Raw genomic sequence first — 27,464 nt, forward strand, 5'->3', positions numbered from 1 at the left:
GTATTTGTACGGAGCGGTAAGTTTCGAGGGGCGTCGAAATCTGTCATAACTATATTGTTTAAAATAAATATTTCTTGTTGAAAACAGACTTCATGATTATGATAGTTAAATTTACGAAGCTGGCCTTCTATTTTGAATACTACATTCATAAATCATGTTTACGTCGCATTACTTTAAGGTCACATGGACAGTGCTACGGCAAATGGTCAAACAAATCCTAGCATGGATTGCTTGATTGTTGTCAAATACAAGAACTCCATCTTTGAACAGTAGCGAACACCTATTCCATTTCATTACTTATCACAAGTTTGATATAAAAATTAGTCTTGTCTTTGTCACAAATAATTTCAAGGTGAAACAAGTTATTTCTTTAAATAAAATAATAGATGTAGAAGGAAAATCAAGAAATAAAGATCAAAGAGCTAGTTGCACTGGAATTGCAAACAAATACAGTGAAACCTGTCTATGTTGGCCACCATCGGTTCCATTGAAAAGAGGTCAACTTAGACATATGGTCAACTAACTTAGACATATGGTATCTGCAAAATGATATTACATCTACTAGTAATGCGCATGCACCTTTGGTGGGTTCGATTCCCTTTGGGAAATCATATAAAATTTAATTCCACAAATATTCATTTTCAGTAATCATTCGTCCTTTAGCCTAAAGGCCATAATTGTGCGACGTTAAACTAAAATGGTTCTTTCTTTCTTTTATCATGAACTAATAATAGAAAAACATGAAATATGTAAATTTTACGTCCCACGATTATGTTGGCTAGGCTAAAGGAGACGCTGATGATGAGAAATGAGTGAAATGATGGAATGAAGAAAGTGGGAGGAAAGGGAGAACCTTGAGAAAAGCCACGCACACGGTGTTTGTCCACCACAAAGCTCACTTGGCGCGAGCTGGGATCGAACCAAAGACCCCATGCATCAGAGATGAACGCGCTACCACTGAGCTATCGTGGCCCCCAACTAGTAATAGAGTGAGGGCGTATTGTGACTCAGTGTAGAGCACTTATCTTTGGTGCTACGGGTCACCGGTACCGGAGTTTATAGTGGACAACATCATGAGCAGGGCTTTTTTCGGGATTCTTCCGTGTCCCCTCACATTGTCATTCAATCAGTTCTTCCATTATCATTCACTTCCAATAATTAATTGTGTCCTTTAGCCTAATGAGGAAAATCGTGGGACGTAAAACTAGAAATTTCATTTTTTTTTCCCAAACAGTAGTAATAGTTTTCAATACTTTTCCTGTAACATAGAAATTTGAATGTCCAACTGTTATGACGTCATTAGCTGCGTGTCCAAATGTCTAGTTTTTAAAGATTTGGAATTAGTTATTAGTTTCTCGAATAACGTTTTTTTTTCTATTCCTACTTACTCAGTTCAGACGTATTTAGAATCAGTTATTAGTTTCTTGAGCAACGTTTTCTTACACTACCTGGCTCAGTTCAGACTTCAGACGTGTTTGGAGTCAGTTATTAGTTTCTTGAGAAACGTTTTCTTACACTACCTGGCTCAGTTCAGACTTCAGACGTGTTTGGAGTCAGTTATTAGTTTCTTGAGAAACGTTTTCTTATATTACCTGGCTCAGTTCAGACGTGTTTGGAATCAGTTATTAGTTTCTCGAATAACGTTTTCTTAGACTACCTGGCTCAGTTCAGACGTGTTTGGAATCAGTTATTAGTTAGTTGAGTAACGTTTTCTTAGGCTACTGGCTCACTTCAGAGTGTTTACAATCGGTTATTAGTTTCTTAAGTAACGTTTTCGTAAACTATCTGGCTCCGTTCAGACGTGTTTTTGTAATTTTCATTGTCTTAAGATATTCACTAAATTGAAAAAGCAGGGTTGATGTTAGTGAAGAACCTTAATACACAGAAACACTAAAGAACTTAGAATATGGCATAGGAAAACGAATGGTTTATTGTGTTTGATGTTGTATCTGATGAAGCCAAAGTGGAGCGAAACTGTTACACGTTAATACGTTTTACAGCAAATGTATTATTTTGCTCAGGGAGTAGTTTAAATCGCATTTAAGTCTATTAAGAACAGAGCTTGTACAGTGAGCAACATAAATCTTTCCGTTTTCAACGATAACATTTATGGATATTTAGTTATATAGCAACTAGGACAATAGTCCGGTACCTTATTATAACAAATCTTGTGGGAAGTGTTCGTAGTTTGAGGGAAATTTCTCTAATCTAGGGAAATTTCGTAGGTAAATTTAGCTAAGAGGGAAAATGAGAATTTTTCGATAAAACGATGAAAAACCAGTTAAATTCTCACGCTGACTTATTGACCAATATAAATGCTTAAATTTTTCTTTGTTTTTCGGAAATAAACTATTACAGTAGCAATAGTTTGTGTATTCGTATTTGCTCAAAGTAGCAAGACTTGCATTCATTGTTGACTGGGTATATTTGTGTGCAGTTTTTGTTAAAAAAAAAGTGAAGGATAAAGTTTTAAAAAAATAGAAACTAAAGCAAAAGAATAAAACAGCTGTGGTTGGCTCTTCCTTTAATATACCTAAATTAATCTTACCACATAACATCTACTGTAGGAAAAGGATAATCAAGAACCTAGACAAAAATTTGATTAAAAAGGGAAAACTTTTGGGTAATTTGAGGGAAATTTTCTTGCTGAAACTTACGAACACTGCTTGTGGCCACACTTGTTTAGACTTGTTTTATTTATGCTGTTAAAAATATAATGAGTAAGGAAGTCATAGTTGATTGAAGTATATTTTTAATTTCTGCAAATTAATCTATATATATAAAAGAGAACGCACAAATCCTTTGTTACCTCATCACGCTAATACGGCTGAACCAATTTCTTTTATTTTTGGGGGGTTATTAGGATTTGGACCCTAGATGGTTTTTATCATATCACTTTAATTTTTAATTTCCAGTGTCTTGAGATAATTGACCATTCAAGTGTCCATAACGTACAAATCCTTTGTTAGTTCATCATAGGTAAAAATAAACGTATTTATATGCAACCCGCATGACCGTGTCACTCGGCGGGTTAACATAAATGACAGGCGATATAATGTTAACATTTACTGCAATCTACTATGGTTTTTATCATATCACTTGAAAGCGAAAACTTCCGGGGTGACCGCAGCGAAGCGGGGCGGGTTAACATAAATGACAGGCGATATAATGTTAACATTTAATGCAATCTTCTATGGTTTTTATCATATCACTTGAAAGCAAAAAAGTAAAAATTATCTAAGTAACAAAGTTTATTGCGTTCCGGGGTGACCGCAGCGAAGCGGGGTGAACGCTGCTAGTGATAAATATTAAGGAAGTACGAAGTTGAAAAGGAACAAAAATGTTTTAATTTATTGAAATAACCATCGTGATAAGTTTTGGTGATTATTAAAGTAATTTTAATAGAAGTGGGACGTCATATTTAATTATAGACGTATGTGTGTTACACATTTGATTAAATTAATTCCGTAAATAACTTCAAAATGGAAGGACGATTTGAGTACAGTTTTCAGTAAATTAAATGAGAATGATATTTTCTGTACGTTCCAGCTATATCACCGTTATACTTCCCAGCCATACCGCCGTTATTTCCAAAATAAATTTTACCAAACGGAAAGAACTTTTGTTACTTACTGTACAATGGAAACTTTACTTTATGATATTGCATTAAAAGAAAATGCAACAGTAATTCCCCCAAGCAAAAATTGTGCTTCTCTATTGCTGTGACTGTTCGTGGCTAAGCAGTTAGCGTACGCGCCTTTGGCGTTGGAGACCCGGGTTCAATTCCCGGCGGCGGAGTCCACGTTAATCAGTATGTCCCATCTCATATAGGCTCGCTGCTGAAATTGATGTTATACTCAAAATGAACTCAATGGGGTCCCGGGTTCGATCCCAGTCCCCGCCAAGTGAACTTTGTGGTGGACAAATACCGTGTGCGTGGGTTTTCTCGGGGTTCTCCCGTTTCCTCCCACTTTCTTCATTCCACTATTTCATTCATTACTCATCATCACCGCCTCCTTTAGCCTAACCGGCATAACCGTGGGACGTAAAACTCAAAGATTTTCAAAATCAACTCAAGTCTATTGCTGTGACTCCTTCGTTACTATAACAAACAGTTACCTGTCTCTTTCGTCTCGATCCCACATACATAACTCATCTTTGAATTCAATGATACATTAATTTGTATATTATAAAAAAACAAGTGTAGAATTTCAGCCTATGGACATCCCGAAAGTGATAGATTTCAAGAAAACGATAAGAACCAGGGTTGCCAACTTTTAAGAAAAAATCTGTGTTGGAGCAAGCCCGTATCTAGGGGACGGGCCCCTCTAAATTTTGGCTGCCCCCTAAAATTTTCACGGTAGGCTGGCAAATGAACTATAATAGGGTGATGAACTATAATATGGTTGGATCGGGCCCCCTTAACTTCAGCCCCCCCCCCCATACATTTTTGGGCTGGCTACAGGCCTGTGTTGGAGTGCCCCTTCCCCGGCGGAGACGACTCCGCGTACAGCGAATAATTGAAAACAATGTAAATAATCAGCTGAATAACAAGAACCTGAATGAATGCAGCACCTTATTTTTTTTATTTACCCACCCACTGGTCATCACTATGTAAGCAATATATGCAACAAAGTCAACCCAAAACAACTGCAATTTATTTAATATAAACAAAGTTTAGAGATGAAACTGAGTGCATAACATTGTTAAAGAACTACTGACAAAAAGTATTACTCAACTTCAGTCTTATTCTTTGGCCATCATACAACAAATTCAAACCAAAACAATTGTAATTAATTTAACATAAACAACGTTTTAAAAAAACTATATAGAATGTTTGGTTTTTATCACAAACAAATTAGTTGTAGTTAGCGAGGCAGCCACCGGCTGAAGTGAGCGCTAGTTACTATTCGTAGTTTGAGGGAAATTTCCCTAATCTAGGGAAATTTCATAAGTAAATTTAGCAAAAAGGATAAAGGGATTTTTTTCGATAAAACGTGAAAATTTAGGGAAATTCTCGCACTGACTGATTAACCAATATAAGTGCTTAATTTTTCCTTTGTTCTGAGAAATACACCAATACAATAACAATAGTTTGTTGAGTTGATTTTGAGTTTAACGTCCCGTTCAGCAGCGAGGCTATATGAGACGTGGACCTACTGATTAACGTGGAATCCGAACCACATGTGCTCCCGCCGGGAGGAATAGTTTTTGTGTATGTACGTGTGTGTGTGTGTGTCTAGGTGTTTGTGTATTTGTGATTTCAAAGTAGTATAATTTCAATCCATTGTTGGTTGGGTGTATTTGTGAATATATTTTTGTGAAAGAAAAACTAAAAAGTAGAAGTAAAAAGCAAATGAATAAAACAAATGTGGTTGGCACTTCCTTTCATCTAGCTAAATTAATCTTATCACATAACTTCTGTCATAGGAATTGGACATTCAACAAACTAGGGAAATTTTGATAAGAAAAGGGAAAAATTTTGTGTCAGTCGAGGGAAATTTCCTTAAGGGAACCTACGAACACTGGCGCTAGTGTTACTACCATTGCGGTAGCACTAGCTTTTATGTAGAGGTTCAAAAAAAAAAAAAAATTAGCGCTGCATGGAATATACTATCATCATAATGGCTGGATTATCAACTCAAAACAATTAAGGAATAACTATAAATTAAAGACGAACTGCTATTTTTTCATGGGTCAAATTAGAACACAAATTTGTTAAATTGTTTCTACATAAAATTGTGCGTCTAAAAGAAAAATGAAATGAAATGAAATCTTTGATTTTTACGTCACACGCTTATGCCGGTTAGGCTAAAGGAGACGGTAATGATGAGTAATGAATGAAATGGTGGAATGAAGAAAGTGGGAGGAAATGGGAGAACCCAGAGAAAACCCACGCACACGGTGTTTGTCCACCACATGTGCGTCTAAAAGAATAAGTTGTTCCTTTGTAAAAAGGCCCAATAAAATATTAATTAACTTTGAAAATCGATAAGTCGGGACAATATGCATCCCGACCGGACACTCGTCGGGACGCATATTGTCCCGATTTATCGAGTTTCAAAGTTAATTAATATTTTATTGGGCCTTTTTACAAAGGAATAATTTATTCTTTTACACAAACACAGCTTTATCTATAGAAACAAATTTGACAAATTTGTATTTTGTTTATGTTAAATAAATTTACAGTTGTTTGGTTTGAATTTTTTGTATGATGATAGCCAAAGAATAGAACTTGATTTTAATAATATTTTTGTGAATAATTCCTTAACAATGTTTTGCGTTTATTTGTGATTTAAAAAATCTGTATAGTTTTCTCTCTAAACTTTGTTTATATTAAATAAATTGCAGCTGTTTTGGTTTGAATTTGTTGCATATATTGCTTATACCCAGGGATGTGCAGTGGGTGGGAAAATTTTAAAAAAAAGTGTCGCATGCATTCAGGTTCGTATTATTCAGCTGATTATTTGCATTGTTTTCAATGACTCGTCGTACGTCTAATCGTCTCCGGGGCAGGGGGAAGAGGCTCCTACACCGATTGTCCCGTCTCGATTTTTCCTTAAGAAAAGTTGGCAACCCTGGTCCCGACAGAATCAGGACGGTTGGCAACCCTAATAAGAACCGAGATTAACCTGTCGATGGACTCAATATTTTTCAGCATTTTTGCTGTAATATCTTTCAACAGATAGAGAGACAGGTTTAGTCCTTCCAACGATAATCCATGTATATTTAGTTATAGGACAACAAAGACGATAGTCTGGTACCTTATGATAACAAATCTTGTGTTCAGACTTGTTTAAACTTGTTTTGTTTATGCTGTTAAAGAAATAATAAGTGAGAAAGTTATAGTTGATTGAAATGCAGTGTTGCCAGATCTACTGATTTTGCAGGAGATCTGCTTTTTCTACGTTCTACTGATCTACTGCGAAAGAAAGTGAAAAGTGAACGATCTCCTGCTTTTTCCTTATTTCGAGAAGTTGAAGAAATATATTATTATTATTATTATTATTATTATTATTATTATTATTATTATTATTATTATTATTATTATTATTATTATTGAATTTTCAATGTTTTCTCACATAAAAAGATGAAATTTCTCTGTTATAGTACACAAAGCTCTGTAGAACATATAGTTATAGAGCTTTACTGTATATAATATGAATCCAAAGAATACAACTGTACGTCATCTTTTATATTCTGACTTTCTGTAAGATTTACAAGTAAGTGTTGTTTAGATTGGGACTTGGGTTGGAAGAGTGGCTTAGATCATTTCTCCACGATCGTCAGCAAGAAATCGTCTTACGCCACGATCACGTGTGACTGTACCATATAGCTACGTTATCGCTACGTGCATGAAAAGGCATTTTCCCACTCGACTTTGCTCTTTACTAAGTTTTACTTCACACACGTATGTATCAAATAATATTAATATAAATCGGGACTTTCCTTTTTATTTGCTCAACGTAGTTAATCGGAAATGAATTCTGGACTGCTTGTTTTGACTACTGCCCTCTTAATAATGGCAAATTTTATTGCCCTCCCCTCCGGATTTACATTCAAACGCCACCACTGTAAGTGTCTACTGCTTTCTCCTGTTTTTTATCTTCGAATCTCCTGCTTTTCCAACTGATTGATCTGGCAACAGTGTTGAAGTGTATTTTTCATATCTGCAAAATGAATGATAAGTATTAAGGAAACACAGTGTAAAGGAACAAAAAAAAGTTTAATTTATTGAAATAATTATCGTAGTAAGTTTTGGTGGTTATTAAATTAATTTTAATCAACCTGGGACCGCAATATTTAATTGTATATGTGTGTTTCATCCTTCTATAAGACTCACACTTTTCAATGCTTATGCATAGCATTAGTCGCTAGTCTAAAAGACACACCTGTATTGCTGCCACAAAACCGGTTTGTAGATATTAAAAATTGTTACGTGACTAACGGAGTTTAAAAAAAAAAATTAGCGTTTGCAACTTTAGAATAACCCCCTTAAGTGCTTTCTAGCGTTCGGGAATTGATGTGGTTGCCAGTGGAAAATCAATTTATGCAAAACGTCTTGACCCTAGATATGTCAATACCGTACGTAAACATTTCTGAATGATTCACGAAACTGGTTCTACAACTGTCCCAAGTAGGCCACCACAAAAAGTTACAAGATGTCTGCACAGTTTATGAAAGACGTTATTAGGTTTACAATGAACTTCTGTTTCTCAAGGTCTCTGCCTATTTATTGTATTATTAATGAATGTAATGACCTAATGAAAGAGAAAGTTCTTGTCTCAAGTACTAACACAAGAGCACTTATCTGTCTCTTCAAGCATTTCGTAAGTGGAGCAAACTCTTTACGATATGTATATAGAAAACATATATAATTCTGAGGAAGACTCAGAAAATAACCCTTCTTTGTTTGCTTTACGTGTATCATTTAATATCAACTTTCAGTAGAAACTATTTGAAATGTAGACCTTCAGTTTAACGTCGAATCTGAACTCATACTTCCTACCGAATATCGAATCTAACTCCCGTGCTAAAGACTCCACGAGAGTGGCCCATGAGTCAGTGAACCCACGATGCATCTGTGACTGGTATCATAATGCTCGTTCTATGAGTGAAGCATGTGAAGTACGTCGGCTAGCCGCTGACAATAGTTGAGAGCCAATTCCTAGACTCAGTGCATCGTGGGTTCGAGTCCCGCTCAAGAGCAAGGCGCTTTTAACTGTTTTCCGTGTTCCTGTCCCTGTCGTTCCGATAAGTTGAAGACTAGAACAAATGCGGGGTTCCAGATCAGAGTGGACGAGACAAAATTTTCGTGAGGGGATGAAAGACAAAGCAGAGGTCTTCTAATATAAGCTCATATACTTTCCAAAACGAGGCATCATTTCAAGACGGTGCAGCTTCAAATCTTGTCTCGTTGACAACCATAATGACTAGAGAAAATACACTCAGATATAGTATTTAAAAATACAGTAAAACCACGATCATCCAGGAAATGGCGTAGCAAGGGCACCGCGGATACCCCCCCCAAAAAAAAGACTTAAAATAAGGTGCAAATACGAGAAACATGCAGTATTTCAACATAGAAACTGTTTTCTTATTTGTATTGTTCGGGTTATGAAGGTCAGTGACCAATGAATGTGAAAACCATGACCAAAACAAAAGAGGAAGAGTCTGTTACTCATCCACAAATTCCGAAAAAAAAAACGATAGGATTACGATGCAAGATAAATCTGTCAGTAATTTTGGACCTTCGCGCTGTAGGACCTATTGTATTTTCTCGGTTGTTGGCTTGGATTACTTTTCTAAGTTCATAATTTTAAAGAAATCGCTACACTTTCGAATAATCGTGTCTTTACTGTAAATGGTTCAAAATGACAAAAACGAAATCTGAGATGCATTCGGTGCTGCAGTTTTTTTTTTTTTTTAAATGGAAAGTGATGAAATCCTGTTTCGATCCAATCTTAGTTTGTGGTAAACAACATCAAATTCTCTTTAGGTTCTCCTGCTTTCTCACATCATTTCTTCTACCACCTCTTTTTATGTTCATTTACTTTATTTTTTTCTTTAGATTACAAGGCATAATTGTGAGACTCGAAACTAAAAATGTATCTTTTTTTCATTTGTCTTTATCTTCCAGCAACTATGTCTTTCTATCTCTATAATATAAAGGACATTATTCTCAATTCTGATTTTTTCATTTCGGAAACTCCAAACAACAGGTTTTACAAATTCACATTTTTAATTTATTTATCTTCTAAGAAGTTGAATTTTTTATTATCTTGAGAATCAAGGTTGTTTATTTCTTAAAAGCTCTCCACTTCCTGCAGAGTTGCCAGGTTCAAAATCGATAAATAACACTTATAAACAAAGGACCAAAACATTCCATCAACTTTCTCAGTCTTCATTCCGTACACGTGTTGTTAAAAAAGTAATGTGAATGGGCCGTGAAGATTTAATTTCTCCTTTCTAAAAGTGAAGGAAGCAACTATTAGCAGTTAGATTCTGAGAAAAAAAATGGAATATCAAGGACATCATTTTATACAACAGATCGCAAGGATAAAACTTTTCTTTCCACGTGGCGTTAAGAATTGGCATGCTAGGGGTGATTGCAATCAGATGATAACAGCTACTTGACCTTGGTAAGTTGCAACTGGTGAGAACTCAGCAAAAACAGAAAGCGGGATACGCAATAACTCGCAAATCCCGATCAGTGTTTGCAGGTTTTCTTAAGAAAATTTCTCTCGTCTGACACAAAATTTTCCCTTTTCTTATAAAATTTTCCCTAGTTTGTTGAATGTCCAATTCCTATAACAGAAGTTATATGATAAGATTAATTTCTCTATATTAAAGGAAGTGCCAACCACATTTGTTTTATTCATTTGCTTTTTGCTTCTATTTCTTTTACTTTTTCCTTCACTTTCTTTCTTTTTAATACTCAAAATACACCCAGCCAAGATTGGGCACAAATTACCCTACTTTGAACACACAGGCAAATTTTTGCTATTGTACTGGTCCATTTCTAAAGAACAAAGAAAAGTTTAAACATTTATATTGGTCAACAAGTCGGCGCGAGAATTTACCTGCATTTTCACATTTTATCGAAAAAATCTTGTTTTTTTTTTTCCTTTTTTGCCAAATTTATCTACGAAATTTTGCTAGGTTAGGGAAATTTCTCTCAAGCTAGTAACACTGATCCCGATTAACCGATTTCTAGGTTAAGAAAATGGTTAAGAAAAGCCTTTGCTCGTGAGAAGCTTTTATTTAAAAGCACCAACAATGAATACATATTTGTTTGGGCCTAATACAGTGAAACCTCTGAATAACAGACACCAATGGGACATGAATTTTTGTCCATTACTGAGAGTTATCCGTTACAGAGAGATTACAGAAATTTAATTTCTCACAACGGTAGTTGTATGCAGTAATATACAGTAAATAAATTATGTACGAGCGTAAATATGTAAAATTCAATATGGAAATATTCTATTTGAATTACTGGGAGGGATGAAGGAGAAATTCATCTCTGCTAAATAATATTACTGCTAGGGGGATGTGCTAATATATTCGTATACAAGGGTAGTAAACTCATTAGCAAGTGTACTCTCAGAATCCTCAGTACGGTTACGGAAGAAACATGTGTATGTGTAGGGGGGGCGGTGTCTGTGTATGTTTGTGTACTGGCGCGGTATCTCCGTTGGCGGAATAGATAAAAAGGCAAATTATTGGGAGTGCATATGTTTATTGACCCAGCCCCAATCATAAAGAATATTCTCTTAGAGAAAGTGAAAAAGGAAACCGGAAAAAATTCCAACCTAGACTTGTTCCAGTATCATAAGTAAAAGAAAAATGTTGCTTTTCCAAGAAACAAACAAACAAAAAAAAAAAAAAAAGGTAAGAGACTGTTTGTTGAAAATGTTATTGTAAAACAATGTTCGTTTTGTTATCTATGAAACTGTCGGGAAAGATGCAATGCCCAGAAGGTAAACGACTAAATTTGTTAGGTAAGGGAAGATCTTTCACATAGAATTCTTGGTCATACGAATGACCTTACATGAGTGTTTTTGCTTATTGAAGATTTTCTAGGATCTCCAGCAGAAAGCAGTTTATTGCGGGCAGAAAAAAAGAATTTCATGTTCGGCTTGAAACTGCTTTCTTTGATGGTTCGCCAGGTCTTAATAGATACACTTGTGGGGAAAAGACTTTTCTGTCTACTGTATATTTCGCAAAACCGAGAATTCCTGTCCGTTATGAAGAGGTTATTAAAACGTTTGGGGAGAAAAAGGACTGTCCACGTCCGTATCTGAGAGTGTCCGTAAAAAAAGGGTTTTGTTCCATAAAAAACATATATTTTTGCCGGGACAAAAGAAATTTGTCCGTATTATAGAGGTGTCCGTTATTGAGAAGTGTCCGTTAAGGGAGGTTTCACTGTAGTTGTTTATTAAAGAGTAACTTCAGTGTTAATTTGTTAAATTTACTCATCCACTACCCCATCCTCATTCTCATCTTTGGAGCTCTTACACATATACTTGCCGATTTACCGCAGTGTGGCACCTCATTTCTTGTACATAATCAGTGATGATTTTCAGGGAGTGTTCCATAAAGGAAGTTCCTCTCCGTTCCTAAGAAATCCCCCGAGGCATTTCTCCAATCGTGCTCAACGTAAAATACCAGTGTTAACGCAGTACTACTTTCACTCCTGTTTCCTCGTAATCCCTTTCCCCGGGGCAAATCTTCTCAAATCATCACTGCACACAATCACCCCCATCAGGAAGTCGCGGTCGGCAAGGGAGATTGCCACCGTCGACGGTGGCAGGCCGCTGGTAGGCAGCCGGCACACATCCGCGGCGGCACGACGATCTACTTATTCAAAGTTGCCGACCTTTTTCCGAGGCGGCAAGCGGTCGAAAATAGTAAAATAAAATGCCCTTTGCTGACTGTTGCCGACCGTCAGAGTCAGCAAAACAGTCGGAAAGGGCTCTTTCTGACCCTCTGCCGACTCCTTATGTCGGTCTCTTTTCGTTGGCGGCGCCGGCTCATTTACTGCGCCTTTACGGCAGTTTGCCGACTGCTCGGTAAGGCATCTTTCCGACGACGGCGCCGGCGCATTTAATGCTCATTTCCTACTGTTTGCCGACTGCTCGGCAAGGCAACTATTCGTCGCGGTCGAAAATCGCGCGGAAAGACGCCAATGTTCGGCGCCGGCAATCCGACCACGGCATCTGGTCGGCATGAACAAATTGTCCAACTGTAGACGGCAGGATCCTGATGGGGACAGCCCAGTTTGATCGTTACGTACGACCCTCTAGAGCTATTTCTGTGGTGGTGATTGATCCAGTATCTTAAAATTTTACACTGAGTTGGTTTCCTATAGTCTGCCTTTTCGAAATTGACCCTTATTTTTTATTATTATTATTTTTTATACATATTTAAAGGACAACAAAACATAAAACACAGACAATCCCACTATTTAGTCTATAGTATTTTCAATTTAAGTCTTATTTTTGTCCTTCATGTTGATATAAATAACCAAACAATTAACGTGTGCCCTGGATGCGCATGATCAGACGTTGGACTCCATTTTGGTGTTAATGACCAAATTAGCTGATTAGTAGAGGGCTAATTCAACGGGCCCTTGTTCGATCCCAGGCCTCTGAGTTTGTGTTGAATAATATGAAGTCTGGATTTTCTTGGGGGTTCTCCCGTTTAGTTCCATATTCTTGTTCCATCAATCGTTTCATAATTATTAACTTTTATAAATAACCTGTTTTATTTAGGCTATAGGACATAATGGTAAGACGTTAAATTAAAAATTTAACTTCATCTTCTCCTTTCGGGGACACAAGTTTCGATGTTTTCCAGTATAGTGAGGCTGTTGGGGAGCTACATGAATCAAACGATAATGAATTCCTATATTTAGAAGAAAACGCATGTGGCTTACGTAAAAACGTAGGTTACATGTTTAAATCATGTAGTTTTTTGACTTAACGTACAACCATCTCACATAGGTCTACAGATGGACGTATATAACATATATCTAATGTATGTAACATATGTATACATATACCCTATGTAATATACGAAAGACTGTTAGATATCAGACATCCTGCAATGGCATGATGTAACATCTAAGCAGAAAAGATCAGTAGTATGTAGCATATGAATAAAATATGCTCCGTATAGATTTCCGTAGTAAAGTTATGGATTCCGTATATTTGTACAATAGACTGCTGTTCGGGTGACAGATTTTCATCAGTGTGTCTACAAAGCCCGGAATCGACAATGATTGAAGCCAATCTGCTGACTGCACTAATCTGAAAGCAGTCCGGCTGGCCATAACGCTTACAGATTGTTAGTCCAGGGGCTCAGATATAATTAGGAAACATGAAAAGTAAATGTCATTTCTAATATCGTATGTTATTCTGTCACTATGTTCTACCATTCTACGTTAGTTCCTGTACTTACTTGCTAAGACTAGGCAAATTACCAATATTATATTACGGAATCTCTGAATAACGTGCAGGTTTATAATATGTTCGTGTGAGTTTTTTTTTCCCTTTCTTGTTAGTATTGAGCAAATAGATTACAGTATTAATACCGTGTCAGTCACATGCGTGCTATTGTGACGTACGTATAATATATTGATCGCTTCCATTACCGCATTCCTAGACCACAATTACTGTTGTTCCAAACGTACTATGTAAAGAAATTATAAAACAATTGCCGTAGCAGGAAATAATTAAGCAGCGAACATTGTAGGCAAAAAGTTCATTTTGAATAAAAAATATTATTTTTAAACATCTTTTCCAAATTTCATAGATCAACTAGTCTTTTTCTCAATAGATTTGTGAATGTACGTTTATGTTAGATATAGTTATACAAGATATCCCTATTTTTAAAAAAAAAATTTTTAGATATTCCTTATTTCTTAATGGTTTGCGTTTTACCTTTGGTGATAGAGACCGGAGTTCGATTCAATAGGGAGTCATTTTGTTGGAAATTAAATGAAATCTATGAATGACGGTCCCACGGTTATACAGTAGAATACTGAAAACGTGGAATAATGTGGACCGAAGGGTGACCGAGGTTGTGAAAATGCCGGATTATCGGGAATAGGGTTAAAAAAGAATAGAAACGCAGGGGCGTAAATAAGGGCCCCGCAGACCCCGCATTGCAGGGGAAGCCCAAGCCATCAGGGGGCTCCCAACTCGTGAAGTGGGACGTAGAGAAGGGGCCCCACTCCTCGCTGTCTGGGGTTGGCCCCCAAGCGCTTTCAGTTGCTCCACTGTAGGAACGAGTATTTCCTCAGAAAATACATTACTGTACTTGTGTGTATTGGTAGCTTGAGAATACAACAGAGAATAAATTGCCTAATTACCCTTAAACAAAGGAAAAGTACGTATTTTATGAAGGCATAGAGTCTTTACTACGCGTATATATCAAAATGAAAATTAATGAATACACACTGTACAGTAATTTATCTGATAAGACATACTTCAGAAAAATACTTTATGAAGGCATAAAGCTGTGTCTATAATAAAAATTAACTAGTCGACTTTGCGAAACTAACTTCAACGAGTCTGCGCGGTTTTTTTCTGCCAAAATGTGGCCGAGTTATCCTGACTGCCGAGTTATTGAGAGCCGAGTTATTCCGATGCCGAGTTATTGAGAGACGAGGTATCCGACTGCCGAATTATCCCGACTGCCGAGTTATTGAGAGCCGAGTTATCCCGACTGCCGAGTTATTGAGAGCCGAATTATCCCGACTGCCGAGTTATTGAGAGCCGAGTTATCCCGACTACCGAGTTATTTAGAGCCGAATTACCCCGACTGCCGAGTTATTGAGAGCCGAGTTATCCCGACTGCCGAGTTATTGAAAGCCGAGTTTTAGGGACTCTACTGTACGTACTCTGTAAGCTAAATAGACGAGTACTTAACGAAAATTAATACTTATGAAAGCCTTCATAGAATGAAAATGTGAGAGGAGACGGGAGATTTCAGAGCAAACCCACGAACACGTTGTTCATGATAAATCCAACTAATCTAAAGCAACCAGGGAACCTTAGCACCAACATTCTAGAGCACCAGCACTCTAGAGCACCAACACTCTAGAGTACCAACACTCTAGAGCACCAGCACTCTAGAGCACCAACACTAAATACTCAGGCTAAAAATTTTGAAGCTATGTGTAGGAAAATCACTTAGTTATTTGGTTGACCTTCAGTTTGCAAGATTTTTTTTTGAAACGATGTTATAAGTTGTCGCTCGGGGTATTGTAACTTGGTACTTGGGGGATGTTGTAAGCTGTCATTTACAAGTTGTAATTTAATATTTGGGAATTGTAACTTATCGGAAGGACTTCTCTTGAAATAAGTAAATTTTAAGTATTTCATCTCAATATCAATCAGGTGTAGTTTAACGTTTGAACCTCAGAACCGTGAAATTCCGATTTCGAATTTCGAGACCAGTGACCTTGACATGATATTTCTGAACTTTTCCTTAGTCTTGTTAGGTGGATGGAGGGGCGGTAATGCGTAATTTCTAGCCGACTTTCAAATTTTGATTGTTTACACTTGCACTCTTCTGCAAGCATACTAGAGGCACTGAGATCTAAGTTGCTTAGGAATTGCTTGAAAAAAATAGCTTATACTTTCAATACATAGAACAAAAAAAGAACTTTTCTGCAAAATTAAATGGGATTTGATCAGAGAGACATTATATGTGAGGATGGCTTAAGGTAAAATGAGCTTAAGGATTGTGTCAATTGCTCAAGATTCAAATCAGTCAAGAGTTAGGAAGTGTATTTTACCAACTTGTTCGCTCTTACTATATCGGCAACGTTAGTTTTCAGTCAGTTGATTACAGAAGGAAACATTAAATTTTACTGAAGCTTGTATTATTCTTCTGCTACAAATTTTTATTTCTCTCTACTTACAGACCCGATGGCGATGCACCGTACGGTAATATTATGTTCGACAGGCGGGTTGTCAGGGGGAGTACGTTCGCCCAAGGACCCATGCCCACGGTAAGTTTTCAAATTTTGTATGTTATGTATAAATAAAGGGAATTGTTTCAATTAGGAACTTGAACATTTTGTTATATAATGTTGATTAATTAATTGATACACTGAAAGTGGATCGAAAGATAAGCATACTATATTTGTGTGCTTAGTTTTTATATTAAATTGATATAATTGTCAATATTTACACACACAAACACTTAATATAAAACCGTATACAGTACAGTTTCTGGAGTATAACACATCTAATTTCCATTAAACCGGTCTTTGAACTTGTAAACATGTTATGTTAAGTTGATATACCTAATTGTGAACAGATTAGAGATGGGCAAAACCGGTTTTTATAAAACCGGAAACAGGTTTCTAAAAAAACGAAACTCGAAAAAACGACATTTCGATTTTATCCAAAACTTTGTTCGGTTTTTCACCGAAACCGGTGTCGGTTTTCTCCAAAAAACTCCAGTTTCGGTGAAAACTTTTGGAAAACACATAAAACTATTTCTGTTGAAACGGATTAAGTTTCTGGAGAACAACGAAACACTATTGTGGTCAGAAATAGAACAAATTTGAAAAAAAAAAAAACGAAACCGAATCCGGTGAAAAACCGAACCGGTTTTGAAGAAAACCGAAACTGGTTTCGGTGAAAAACCGAACCGATTTTTGGAGAAAACCGAAACCGTTTTTTTTTTATGAAAACCGAAAAACCTGTTTTTGTGCCCACCACTAGAACAGATACACATATTTAATACAAAACAGCATACACTGCAACTTTAGATAATTAACAGTATCATCAGGCACAAGAATACCTCTCTTAACATTGCCTTTGAAGGCCTTGAGAAAGATTCTCGTGTATGATGAATATCCTGTTCCGTGTATCGAAAGCTATATTGTGTGCTGCTTTTATTAGGTGTGTGTACGCACATGTTCACAATGAGGTATAACAACATAATATGTTCATAAGTTCAAAGACCGGTTTAATGGATTTTTTTTTTACAACAAGTGATTTAAGACAGATGATTCTTCTTATATCTGGGTTTCTATCGCCAGCTAAAGTCCTGAATAAACGAAGAAACAGAGAAGTTTTTCACTTGCCATAGTAGAGAAACGCAAGTCCCTGAAACGAAGAAAGAAACTATATTCTAAATATTTGAAACGTAATTAATTTAATATTATATCAAAAGGATTGTCTAACAAAGTTTATTAGGACCACGTAGTGATACTCATAAGACTAGATTGTTAACCCGTCCGTTACTCCACATGATAACTCTAGAATGAACGCGAATATTAGTCTAACTAGGGATGACTCCAACGTTGAGCCTTAAATTTTGGGGATAACCCATATATTTTCTGAAAGAGTTTGTGAGGCAGGTTCCAAAACAGGTTGTCTGGAAGTGACCCCACCCCTTCAGGGTTGGAAATATATAGAACAACTTGACCTATATGTCCTATATATTAAAGTGCTCCGCATGACTAGTAGATTAAGAACATAATATGTATTACCCAATTATATCCTATTATCAACGTAATAAACCCAGAAAATGATTATTTCACTAAAAATATCTTATATTGGTGAATCTCACTATCATGCCGTAGACACTGTGAGTTATATGGCCCTCACACCTTAAAAACAAAAGCTATCTTGCCAGGACCTTGAGTGTGATTTACATGACTTTCACATATAGCCAAAAACTAAAGCCAAGCTCCAGCAAACAACATCTAGCCGGAGCCTTCTTCCTTCTCATTACCCGGGCGTGTCTTGGCTAGAGAGCTTAAACCCTGAAAAGGGTGATCAATCGGGTTTATATAGCTACAAAGAAAGAGCTATTCGGATCGAGCAAATAAGATCAAATTATCACCACGACTAGTTCTCCTTAATTAGTAACTCAAAATCTATCGAACGTTTTTATACCGTGTGACCTATCAAACAACTCGTCTAGATGAGCAGGTGACGAATATGTAATGAAGGTACTGATCTGACAACGTATATAGGTGAAATCGTGGAAAATATAGAAATTGAAATACGTACACCGAATGTGTCATATCTAGCCATAACAATGAGTCACATTAGTCGCGATATCAAATGACTTACTGTTGACTGGATATTATGGATATACTTTTCTTAATTTTATAGGTTCACTAATATAGAATTTATAGTGAAATAATAACGTTTTGGTTTTATTCATTAATATAGGATATAATTAAGTAGTGCATATTATATTCAACTAGTCATGCGCAGTACTTTGATGTAGGACATATAGATCAAGTTATTCTATATATTTCCAACCCTGAAAAAATGGGGTCATTTTCGGGCAAGGAATTGAAACCTGTTTTGGAACTTGCTGGACAAATCTTTTCAGAGATTTTCCCCAGGTTCAAGGTTCAACTTTGGTTCATCCCTGGTAAGTTTGACAATAAAAAGAGTAAGATGTCTTGAATCACCAGAAATAAAATAAAACGTTATTGCAGTTGATAAAAAAATAATTTCTTAACAATATACTCGTATGACATCCACAAAATTTGTGTTCATAAATTTTCAAATGTACTGAATTTATAAATTTCCAAATGTACTGAATTTATAAATTTCCAAATGTACTGAATTTATAAATTTCCAAATGTACTGAATTTATAAATTTTCAAATGTACTGAATTTATAAATTTCCAAATGTACTGAATTTATAAATTTCCAAGTTGCTTTTTCGTAACTCATCAATCGCGTTTCCACTTTCCACTTATTAAATTTTAGAAGTAACTTGTAATTATGAAAAATAATTAAAGTTAACGGGAAATGAATTAGACATGTTATGGAATTGAAGGTACGTATCTGTGTGACTATTACAATCTGATAAAGCATGATAGCTTTTTAAACTTTTGTGTGGTGCAATAAGAAACAACTATTAATATTTAAACTTCTGGATTGGTGTGGTTGCTACATATATACATTTTTCTTGCTTCGGTTTGCTTTTTCCTTCATTCATATGCACTGCCTTTTTCATAGAAGTGGTTTTCTAAAGTGATTCCAATCAAAGATTTAATGCGAGAAAGGTATGTTCTTATTAACAGCTATTATAATTACAACCTAGTATATAATACATACATTTTCTTATTAATAACTGAGTACTCATAGGTAATGCGCCAATGTTACGGAATATGTTACACCAGATTAAATTTTAGCACAAATCCGATTAAATTGTAGGGGCTGCTGTGGCTGAGTGGTAGAGCGTTCACCTCTGGTGCATAGAGTCCCTGGTTCGATCCCAGCTCGCAGCAAGTGGACTTTGTGGTGAACAAACACCGTATGTGGGAGTTTTCTCGGGGTTCTTCCCTTTCCTATCACTTTATTCATCCCACCATTTCATTCATTTCTCACCATCACCGTCTCCTTTACCGTAGCCGCTATAAGCGTGGGACGTAAAACTGAAAGATTCAATTTCATTTCCTTTTTTCTTCATGTTGAATTATATTTGCGTTCTTTTGTCAACAGTGAGGTTGTATATGATCAACTCTTCGTTTAAGGTGGAAATCTGAATCACTGTAGCAGGTTCAGTGCTCTCCCATCGGGAATCGAACTCAAGATTCAGTGCACCCTAAACACACCGTTAGCCACGACCAGAGAAAAGGGCAACATAAATTTTAAATACTAGTAAATGCATTTTTTTAGTTTAACGTCCCACAATTATATCCTTTAGGCTAAAGGAAATGAATGCTTGATGGAAAAGAATGACTTCAAAAATTAAATTTTTGAGCTCTCCCACCGAGAATTGAACCAGAGACTACATGCATTAAAGTCACACGTGCTAGACCTAGACCAGAGGAAAGGGCTTGGTATACTTCCAATATAAATAAAGAAAATTTAGTTTTTATTGTAATATTGTTCAGATACACTAGAAATTATTAGACATAATGTACTTAAAAGCAAAAATAACTGACTTGACCTTAAAATTGGTTAAACGTTTGAGCTTTATAAAGTTTTCCTGCATCTATTTACGACGTTTTAGTAAATAGTAACACATATCATTATAAATTTGAGTAGATTATCATTATAATTTTTTTCAAACTTTCCTTTTAAAATATTTATTTCTGAGGAGGTATTTAATTACTATTTTGTATATTTTTACCCTGACAAAGTGGAAAAAAAAGTGACAAAGTGTGCTATGATTAAAACTACTGTGTTACTGTGAATAGTTTAAAAACTGCTTGCATATTCTTGGAAAACCAGTGAATATCAAAATGTCCGGTCTGAATTTTAAATCATGTGGGGAAAGATTTCGATGAAGTATTGGCTGTATTTTTGCGTCTTTTTTTCTTTGATTATATAGACATTACGTACCCTTAGTCAATTGATGATAGTTTTTCGTATCAAAAACTGTACACAGAGCAGTAACAATACCTTTCTCAATTAGAATAGATTTTATTCTTATTGCATTTAAACGTAAGCTACAAAAAATAGTGTGTAGGCAGTGATATTCAGCGACGTAACTAGGGGGACAAACGGGACTTGTGCCTTGGGCGCCGCATTGGGAGGGCGCAAAATTGAGCAAATATTTGGGGGAGCGTTTTGATTTGGTCGGTCAGGAGGGCGCTAAGGCGAGTTCTTGCCCCAGGCGACAACTAGCGTATTTACGTCGCTGGTGATATTCGATGCTGCAAACTCCAATGAACATACGTATATTCGCCATACGCCCTTCACACACTATGGAATTTTCATGTTAAATTCAATGCAATATGGATATCTATGGACAGCACTTAACGCAAATAGTTTGCTAAAATAGATGAACTGGGACACCACAGAACAACGTTGAAACACATTACATTAAATGATTCCATAGTGTATGAAAGACTACGTGTTTTTAAAGAACTTTATATAACTTTATATAATTAGTATTACTTCGATAAGTTTATTGGTGTTCCATATACATTTTGATAAATTCGTTTATGGCATTTCTAGTTTTTACTTACGTAATATATTCCTTGTTATTAAGTTCAAAGTTATTACTCTCCCATTTCTTGAGAAATGGTGGTTTGTACTTAAGAGCCTGACATACCAAAAATAATACAAAATTTACCACTTTTGTTTTGCTTGTTTATTCATAGGTGAAAGAAGATAATGAAATGCAACTTACCACAATCATAGGTTGTGTTATTCTACAACAGGAAATATGAACCTGAAGAATTTTTAATGTTGCCATTCATAGAAATTTCAGTGTTGCCAAAATAATTCTCCCAAACTCTAAGTTAAGGCAGCGACTAAAGGAACGAACTCAACTGCATTTGATTACGTGTCATGTTGTTTTGGTATCCTGTGAACTACTTTCTAAATAACATTATTATTTAATTGTAATAACTATGTGTTAAAATTATTTTTTTTACAAACTAAATACAACTATTATTTAAAAAGCAGTTCACAGGATTTGAAGACAACATGATACGTAATCAATCAAATGCAGTTAAGTTCGTTCTTCTAGTCGCTGCCTTAGATTTTGGGGGAATTGTTATTCTGGCAACACTGTAACTTCTACGAATGGCAACATTGAACATTCTTCAGATTCAAATTTTCTGTTGTAGAATAACATTATCTATGATTGTGGCAAGTAACATTTGATTATCTCCTTTCATTAATGAATAAACAAGCAAAAGGAAAAAATTGTAAATTTTGTATTATTATTAGTATGATAGGCTCTTAACAGCATTGTCACAAAGTTAAATTAAAAAAATATATATCGTTATGGGATCTTGCTTTATCTTGTGAATGTTAATTGAGTTGGACTAGATCAGAGTGTAAATAGTTGTAAAGTAATATATAAAGGATTTGATTACAAATGTTTGTTGGGTAAAAAATACGAATTATAATATATATCAAGGACAATATACTAGGTGCATCAGAAGTCCGGAGCCATAGCTCTTATGAGAACCTTTCCATTATGAGTAAAGATTCGAGAAAATGGAAATTCACGTATTTAGTTTTTAATCTAAAACAGAAATTTTCGAATCACGTCAGACGTTTAGGCACCTTATATTAAATGAAAAAGCAACGCTGTTCCCGTGAGCCCTTACCATACCAACAATACAGTATTGTTGAGAAAGTGATTGAGTGTAGTTTAGGCTCCCTCACACAACTTCGCTCTCCATAGGAAATGGCGTGTTTCTTCCAGGTCTAATCATTCTCTATCTTCTTTGTAACGTAGTTTTCAGTACACTTCAGTTTTCTCGTACCATTTACGTCACTTTCTCATTTTGTGTCTTATCTATTTTCAACATTCTGTACATATTTCAAAAGATTCCATTTTCCGTTTTTCTTCTCCTAGAGTCTCTTGCCTCCCACCTATGCAACGCCACACTCCATACACATGGTTTCATTGGCCTTGCCATTCAGTCCAGTTTAGATATTTCCGCTCAGATGCTAGTGTTTCTCTTCGAGCTTCTTCTGAGCTACTCTAGACTTTAAATTTTGTTTGCACCTGTTATTAGTGTTTGTTAGTGTCTCTAACAAGGGGACACATTAGTCTAGTGGTTATAGCGTTGGACTTACATCTGCGTGCTTCCGGGTTGGATTCCCTCGGTGCTTCCCAAGGATGTTATAAAATAGAGGATCTGCCCATACAACAAAATCGTGAAGCCTTAGGTCACAGCTTCGCCACACCTACTCTGCCCACTCCTCGCCACTAAGATTGCAATGTTTCGAGCCAACAATCATGGCGGAAACGAGAGTAGTCAATCATACGTGCCGGCTCATACGATGCGCGATTGTTTTTCGGTTTCATTGAGTTCATATGATGAGGATACGTACGGGCAGATCCTCTATTTTATAACATCCTTCGCGCTTCCCAATTTTCGGCATCTACCCAGCGTCGTGATGCAAACTGGGGAGTCGCGTGAATGAAAAAACATGACAGCCATTAGATCTAGAAAGCTTCTGATTCGCCTGTTACAGACAGGGCGTCACAACGCGCTGACCACATGTTCGTTGCTAAGCTAGACGTAGTTCGGCCAGTCGCTAACAGATGGCGTTGGAGTGTCTCATACCCACAGAAACGTTTGTTACACCAAGTGATTTGTTCGATAGTTAGTTAGTTTTAGTTTCTCCAACAGAACTCTAACAAAACTCTTCCCCCATTCATGGTTCTTATTGTTTCGTTTCTTTTGTGCCTCATAACGTTTGTTTTGCTCTTGTTAATCTTCATGTTGAATTTACTGCTAAACATCTCTTGCATTTCATGGATACCTGTCAACAAACAGCACAATAACTAACTAACTAACTAACTCTATGGCCTATGGAATCCGGAGGTTCAATGCCGCGTTCACAAAAGCTCTCCACTGACTAGCTAATTGGATCCAGTTTCTACTTTGTACTCCAATCTCTGCGAGATTCATCTTAATATAGTCCTCCCACCTGCGTCTAGGTCTTCCTAATGGTCGTTTTCCGATTGGTCTTTTAGTCAAGACTTCGAAAGCGTTTCTACTTTCTTCCATTCTAGCTACATGACCTGCCCACCTAAGCCTCCTAGACTTGACGACCCTAACAATGTTGGGTAAACCGTATAAATTATGTAGTTCCTCGTCATGAAGTTTCCGCCATTCCTCAATCTCGTTCCTCTTGAGTCCGAATATTCAATATGATTTACAATATAAGTATACGAAAGCGGTTGTTAAGTTCGTGGCCTAAGATACTTAGCCATGATTCTTGTACTTATTAACGGTAGCACTGATTTGCGGTACCCTCTAGTAGTATAAATATCACCTCTTTTCAATAATAATCTTATTAAGCTTCTATATGTGGAAAGACAAACATCGTCATATGAGCCAAATCCGAAAATTCTGCCAATTTTGAGCACGGCGCCGTGATAAAATACCTCGAGAACAAAGAAAAATCGCCTAAAGGAATTTTTGAAAACATGTCATCAACCCTAAAGGATTCTGGACCTTTATATACTGTAGTCACAAATGAGCTCGAATGTTTGAACAAGAGCGAGAGAGCTGTGAAGGTGACTTCCCCCTCAGGGCATCCTGCAGTAGTGATCACTGAAGAAAACATGGCAAAAGTCGAAAAATTAGTTCTAACCGACCGAAGAATAAAATTATGGCAGATAGTGGAAGAGTTGCAGATTAGTAAAGAGTGGGTCGGAGAAATTTTCCACAAACACTTAAACATTAAAATAATAATAAATAAATAAATAAATAACGCTGGGTTCCGAAAATGCTCCCGCCACTCGACAAACAACGATGACTAGAGAGTTGTAAAGACTTTTTGGAATTAGCCGGAGTCAATCTCGACGAAATTTGCACCCGAATCGTAACTATAGATATGACTTGGATTCACCAATATGATCCGGAGTCGAAACAGAAGTCTATATAGTGGACTAGAAAAAGGAGAAAGGTGACCAAAGAAATTCAAGGTGGAAAACTCGAATTCGAAATTTATAGCGATTGTTATTTAGGACAGCGGAGATGATTTGCTGATCGATTATCTGCGAAAGGAGCCTGCGATGTATTATGCAAATTTCTTGGTTCAAGTTCGTGAGGCAGTTTTCCAGGAGCGACTTCGGGAACTCAGACACTGAGAGCTGTTTTTGAAGGATAATGCGCCGATTCACACGGCGCGAGTTTTGAGGTAGGGCTTAAATGATACATTTTACAGATAGACCACCCACCCTACAGCCAAGATCTGGCTCCGAGCGACTATTTTCTTTATTCCTGACTCAAACAGGAGTTATAACTCTGGAGATTTGAATACGAGAATGAAATTAAGGCGTCTGTAGCAAGCCATCATGAAACCAGAAAAAGAAAGTATATATTTTCGGCATTATTAAAGTATTTTATGCCCGATGTGAGAAATGCATTTCATTCAAGGGATATTATATTCAGAAATATTTCTCCTTCATTGCAAATTATGTTGTATTTAATGCCTGAGGTCACAAACTAATCACTCGTGGGTGTCCTTCATTTCTTTTATTGCTTCTTCAATGTAAAAGTTAAAGAAAATAGGTGAGTAGGAATACTTTGACCTGACACGTTTCTAAACTGTTGTTCGCTTCATCTCTCCCTCATTGTACTTCAATTATTTTCCTTCTTAGTACAGGTTATACGATTGTTCATTCTCTGTACGTGTAGTTTATTCCAGATTCCTTCAGAATATTGAACATTGTTCCGTTCTACATAATCAAATGCTTTTTGCGAGTTTACAAAGCTACGTAAGTTTTCCCAACTAGAATTATTTTTTTTTCTTTCAGTCTTCTGTAAGTATTACTTCCTGTGTTCCAGTATATTTTCTGAAACCGAATTGTTCCTATGCTAATATTTCATCCATCTTGGCGTACAATCTTCTATGTACATATGTGTTATTTTCAGGGCCGGATTAAGGGGGTGCTTAGGGGGCTATAGCCCCGAGTCTCCACATGGACAGGGGCCTCCACTCTGATCAAAATCTCAACTGGTTATCTAAAAAGAATCATGAAGATACAATCATCATCATAAAATAAAACATGACCAAAAAATATCAAACATATTCCCTTAACTTTCCTATCTTTCACAAAGTGAAGTCAGCAGGGACCACATATTTTTTCTAGCCCCTGGCCTCCAGATAATTATTTTTATCAGTCTTTGAAGGACTTGTCAGCAAACTTATTATTCTGTGACTTGCAATTCTCGGCACATATTGTTTTAGTATTGCCACTATCTCTTTTGGCTGTCTGGGAATACCTCCCGTTCTTTATAAATGTTAATTATTCATACAACCTTTCCTAAACTGTTTGCGTCGCACTTTGTGATTTTTCCTGGTTTCTCATCTATAGCTGAGGCTTTTCCATGTTTTAGGTGTTGTATTGAGTAGTTTGTCCTATTCTGAATTCAGTAAGAAGTCTCCTCTTCACTCTTTTTCTATGTTTTCCAGTTCCTCTAATTGTTTATCACTTCCATAAAGCCTTTTTAAAGATTCCTGCCATGTCTTCACTTTTTCTTCGGCTTCAGTCATGAGTCTTCCTTCTTTCTCTTTTAGCATTTTATGTCTGTCTTCAGTCCTTGTAATTGCTTTAAATCAGTACATCTACTTTCTGTGTTTATGTAGCCTCTTCTATTTTGCATTTTTGGATCAAAAGATCTAATATATTTCAATCAAAATCTTATATCTACAGAACTACATATAGTGTAGCCAAACCCAAACTATCACTTAACTCAGTATGATGTGTTTATTCAAAAAAAAAAAAAACGAAAACTCGGTTTAGGGGTGTCCAAAAACTAATTATTGGCCAAGATAACAATCTTTTGATCCACTTTTGATTTTCCTAAAATTCTTGTTGTTGTCTGCTTTTAGCAAGTCAGAATTTTCGATTATTCGTTTATGTTTACCACTACATATTATCAATTTCTTCCGAAAAAAGCTCATATTTTAGTTGTCTTAAGAAAACATATGTTCAATACTTTATCAAAGACAGAATATACAATATAATATCAATCAACAATAATGCCTTTTTATGGCTAGAGCATTATGTTTGAGAGTACATGACCATAAGCTTAGATCTCCTGTAAATATAATGTTGTTTCAAACCTGTTAAGTAGCTCTGATTCTGTTTTTACAGATGTTTTTGATCCATCTTATACAGAATCTAAAAGCAATCACAACTAAGCAAAGAGCCAAAGTGTCTGTATTCTTCAGGGGAGTAGGAAGCAAGGAATTATACAAACTTACTTCTGTGTTGTGTAAATTCGAACAAAACACTTAAATGTTATGTATCACGTGCAATTGCCTGCTGTTAGAAGATGAACATTGTATAACAAACATAGTTTGTTACATATTCAATGTTTGTTCAGATGTTTTTCTAGCTAAATGCCATTTGACACCCACCAAAATGTTCACTTTTTTCTCTTGTTTCCTGTAGCAACAACCGAAATGGAATCCTTACTTCGGCTACGCCAAATTGTTGTCTCAGGTCAGTGGTGAGTTTGAAACAGTGTG

At 36.2% G+C, this 27,464-nt stretch overlaps 1 protein-coding gene across 1 annotated transcript in view; it reads left to right on the forward strand.

The window, feature by feature from the left end:
* Rsph3 (Radial spoke head protein 3) overlaps positions 1-27,464 on the forward strand; it is a 349,537-nt gene that overhangs the window by 232,278 nt on the left and 89,795 nt on the right. The window contains exon 2 of the mRNA XM_081760454.1: positions 16,438-16,525. Coding sequence (XP_081616580.1) covers positions 16,438-16,525 — 88 coding nt within the window. The remainder of the gene's footprint in view (positions 1-16,437; positions 16,526-27,464) is intronic.

Source organism: Thermobia domestica, chromosome 5 (genome assembly GCF_964235325.1).
Source record: "Thermobia domestica chromosome 5, izTheDome1.hap1.1, whole genome shotgun sequence".
Taxonomy (NCBI): Eukaryota; Metazoa; Arthropoda; class Insecta; order Zygentoma; family Lepismatidae; genus Thermobia; species Thermobia domestica.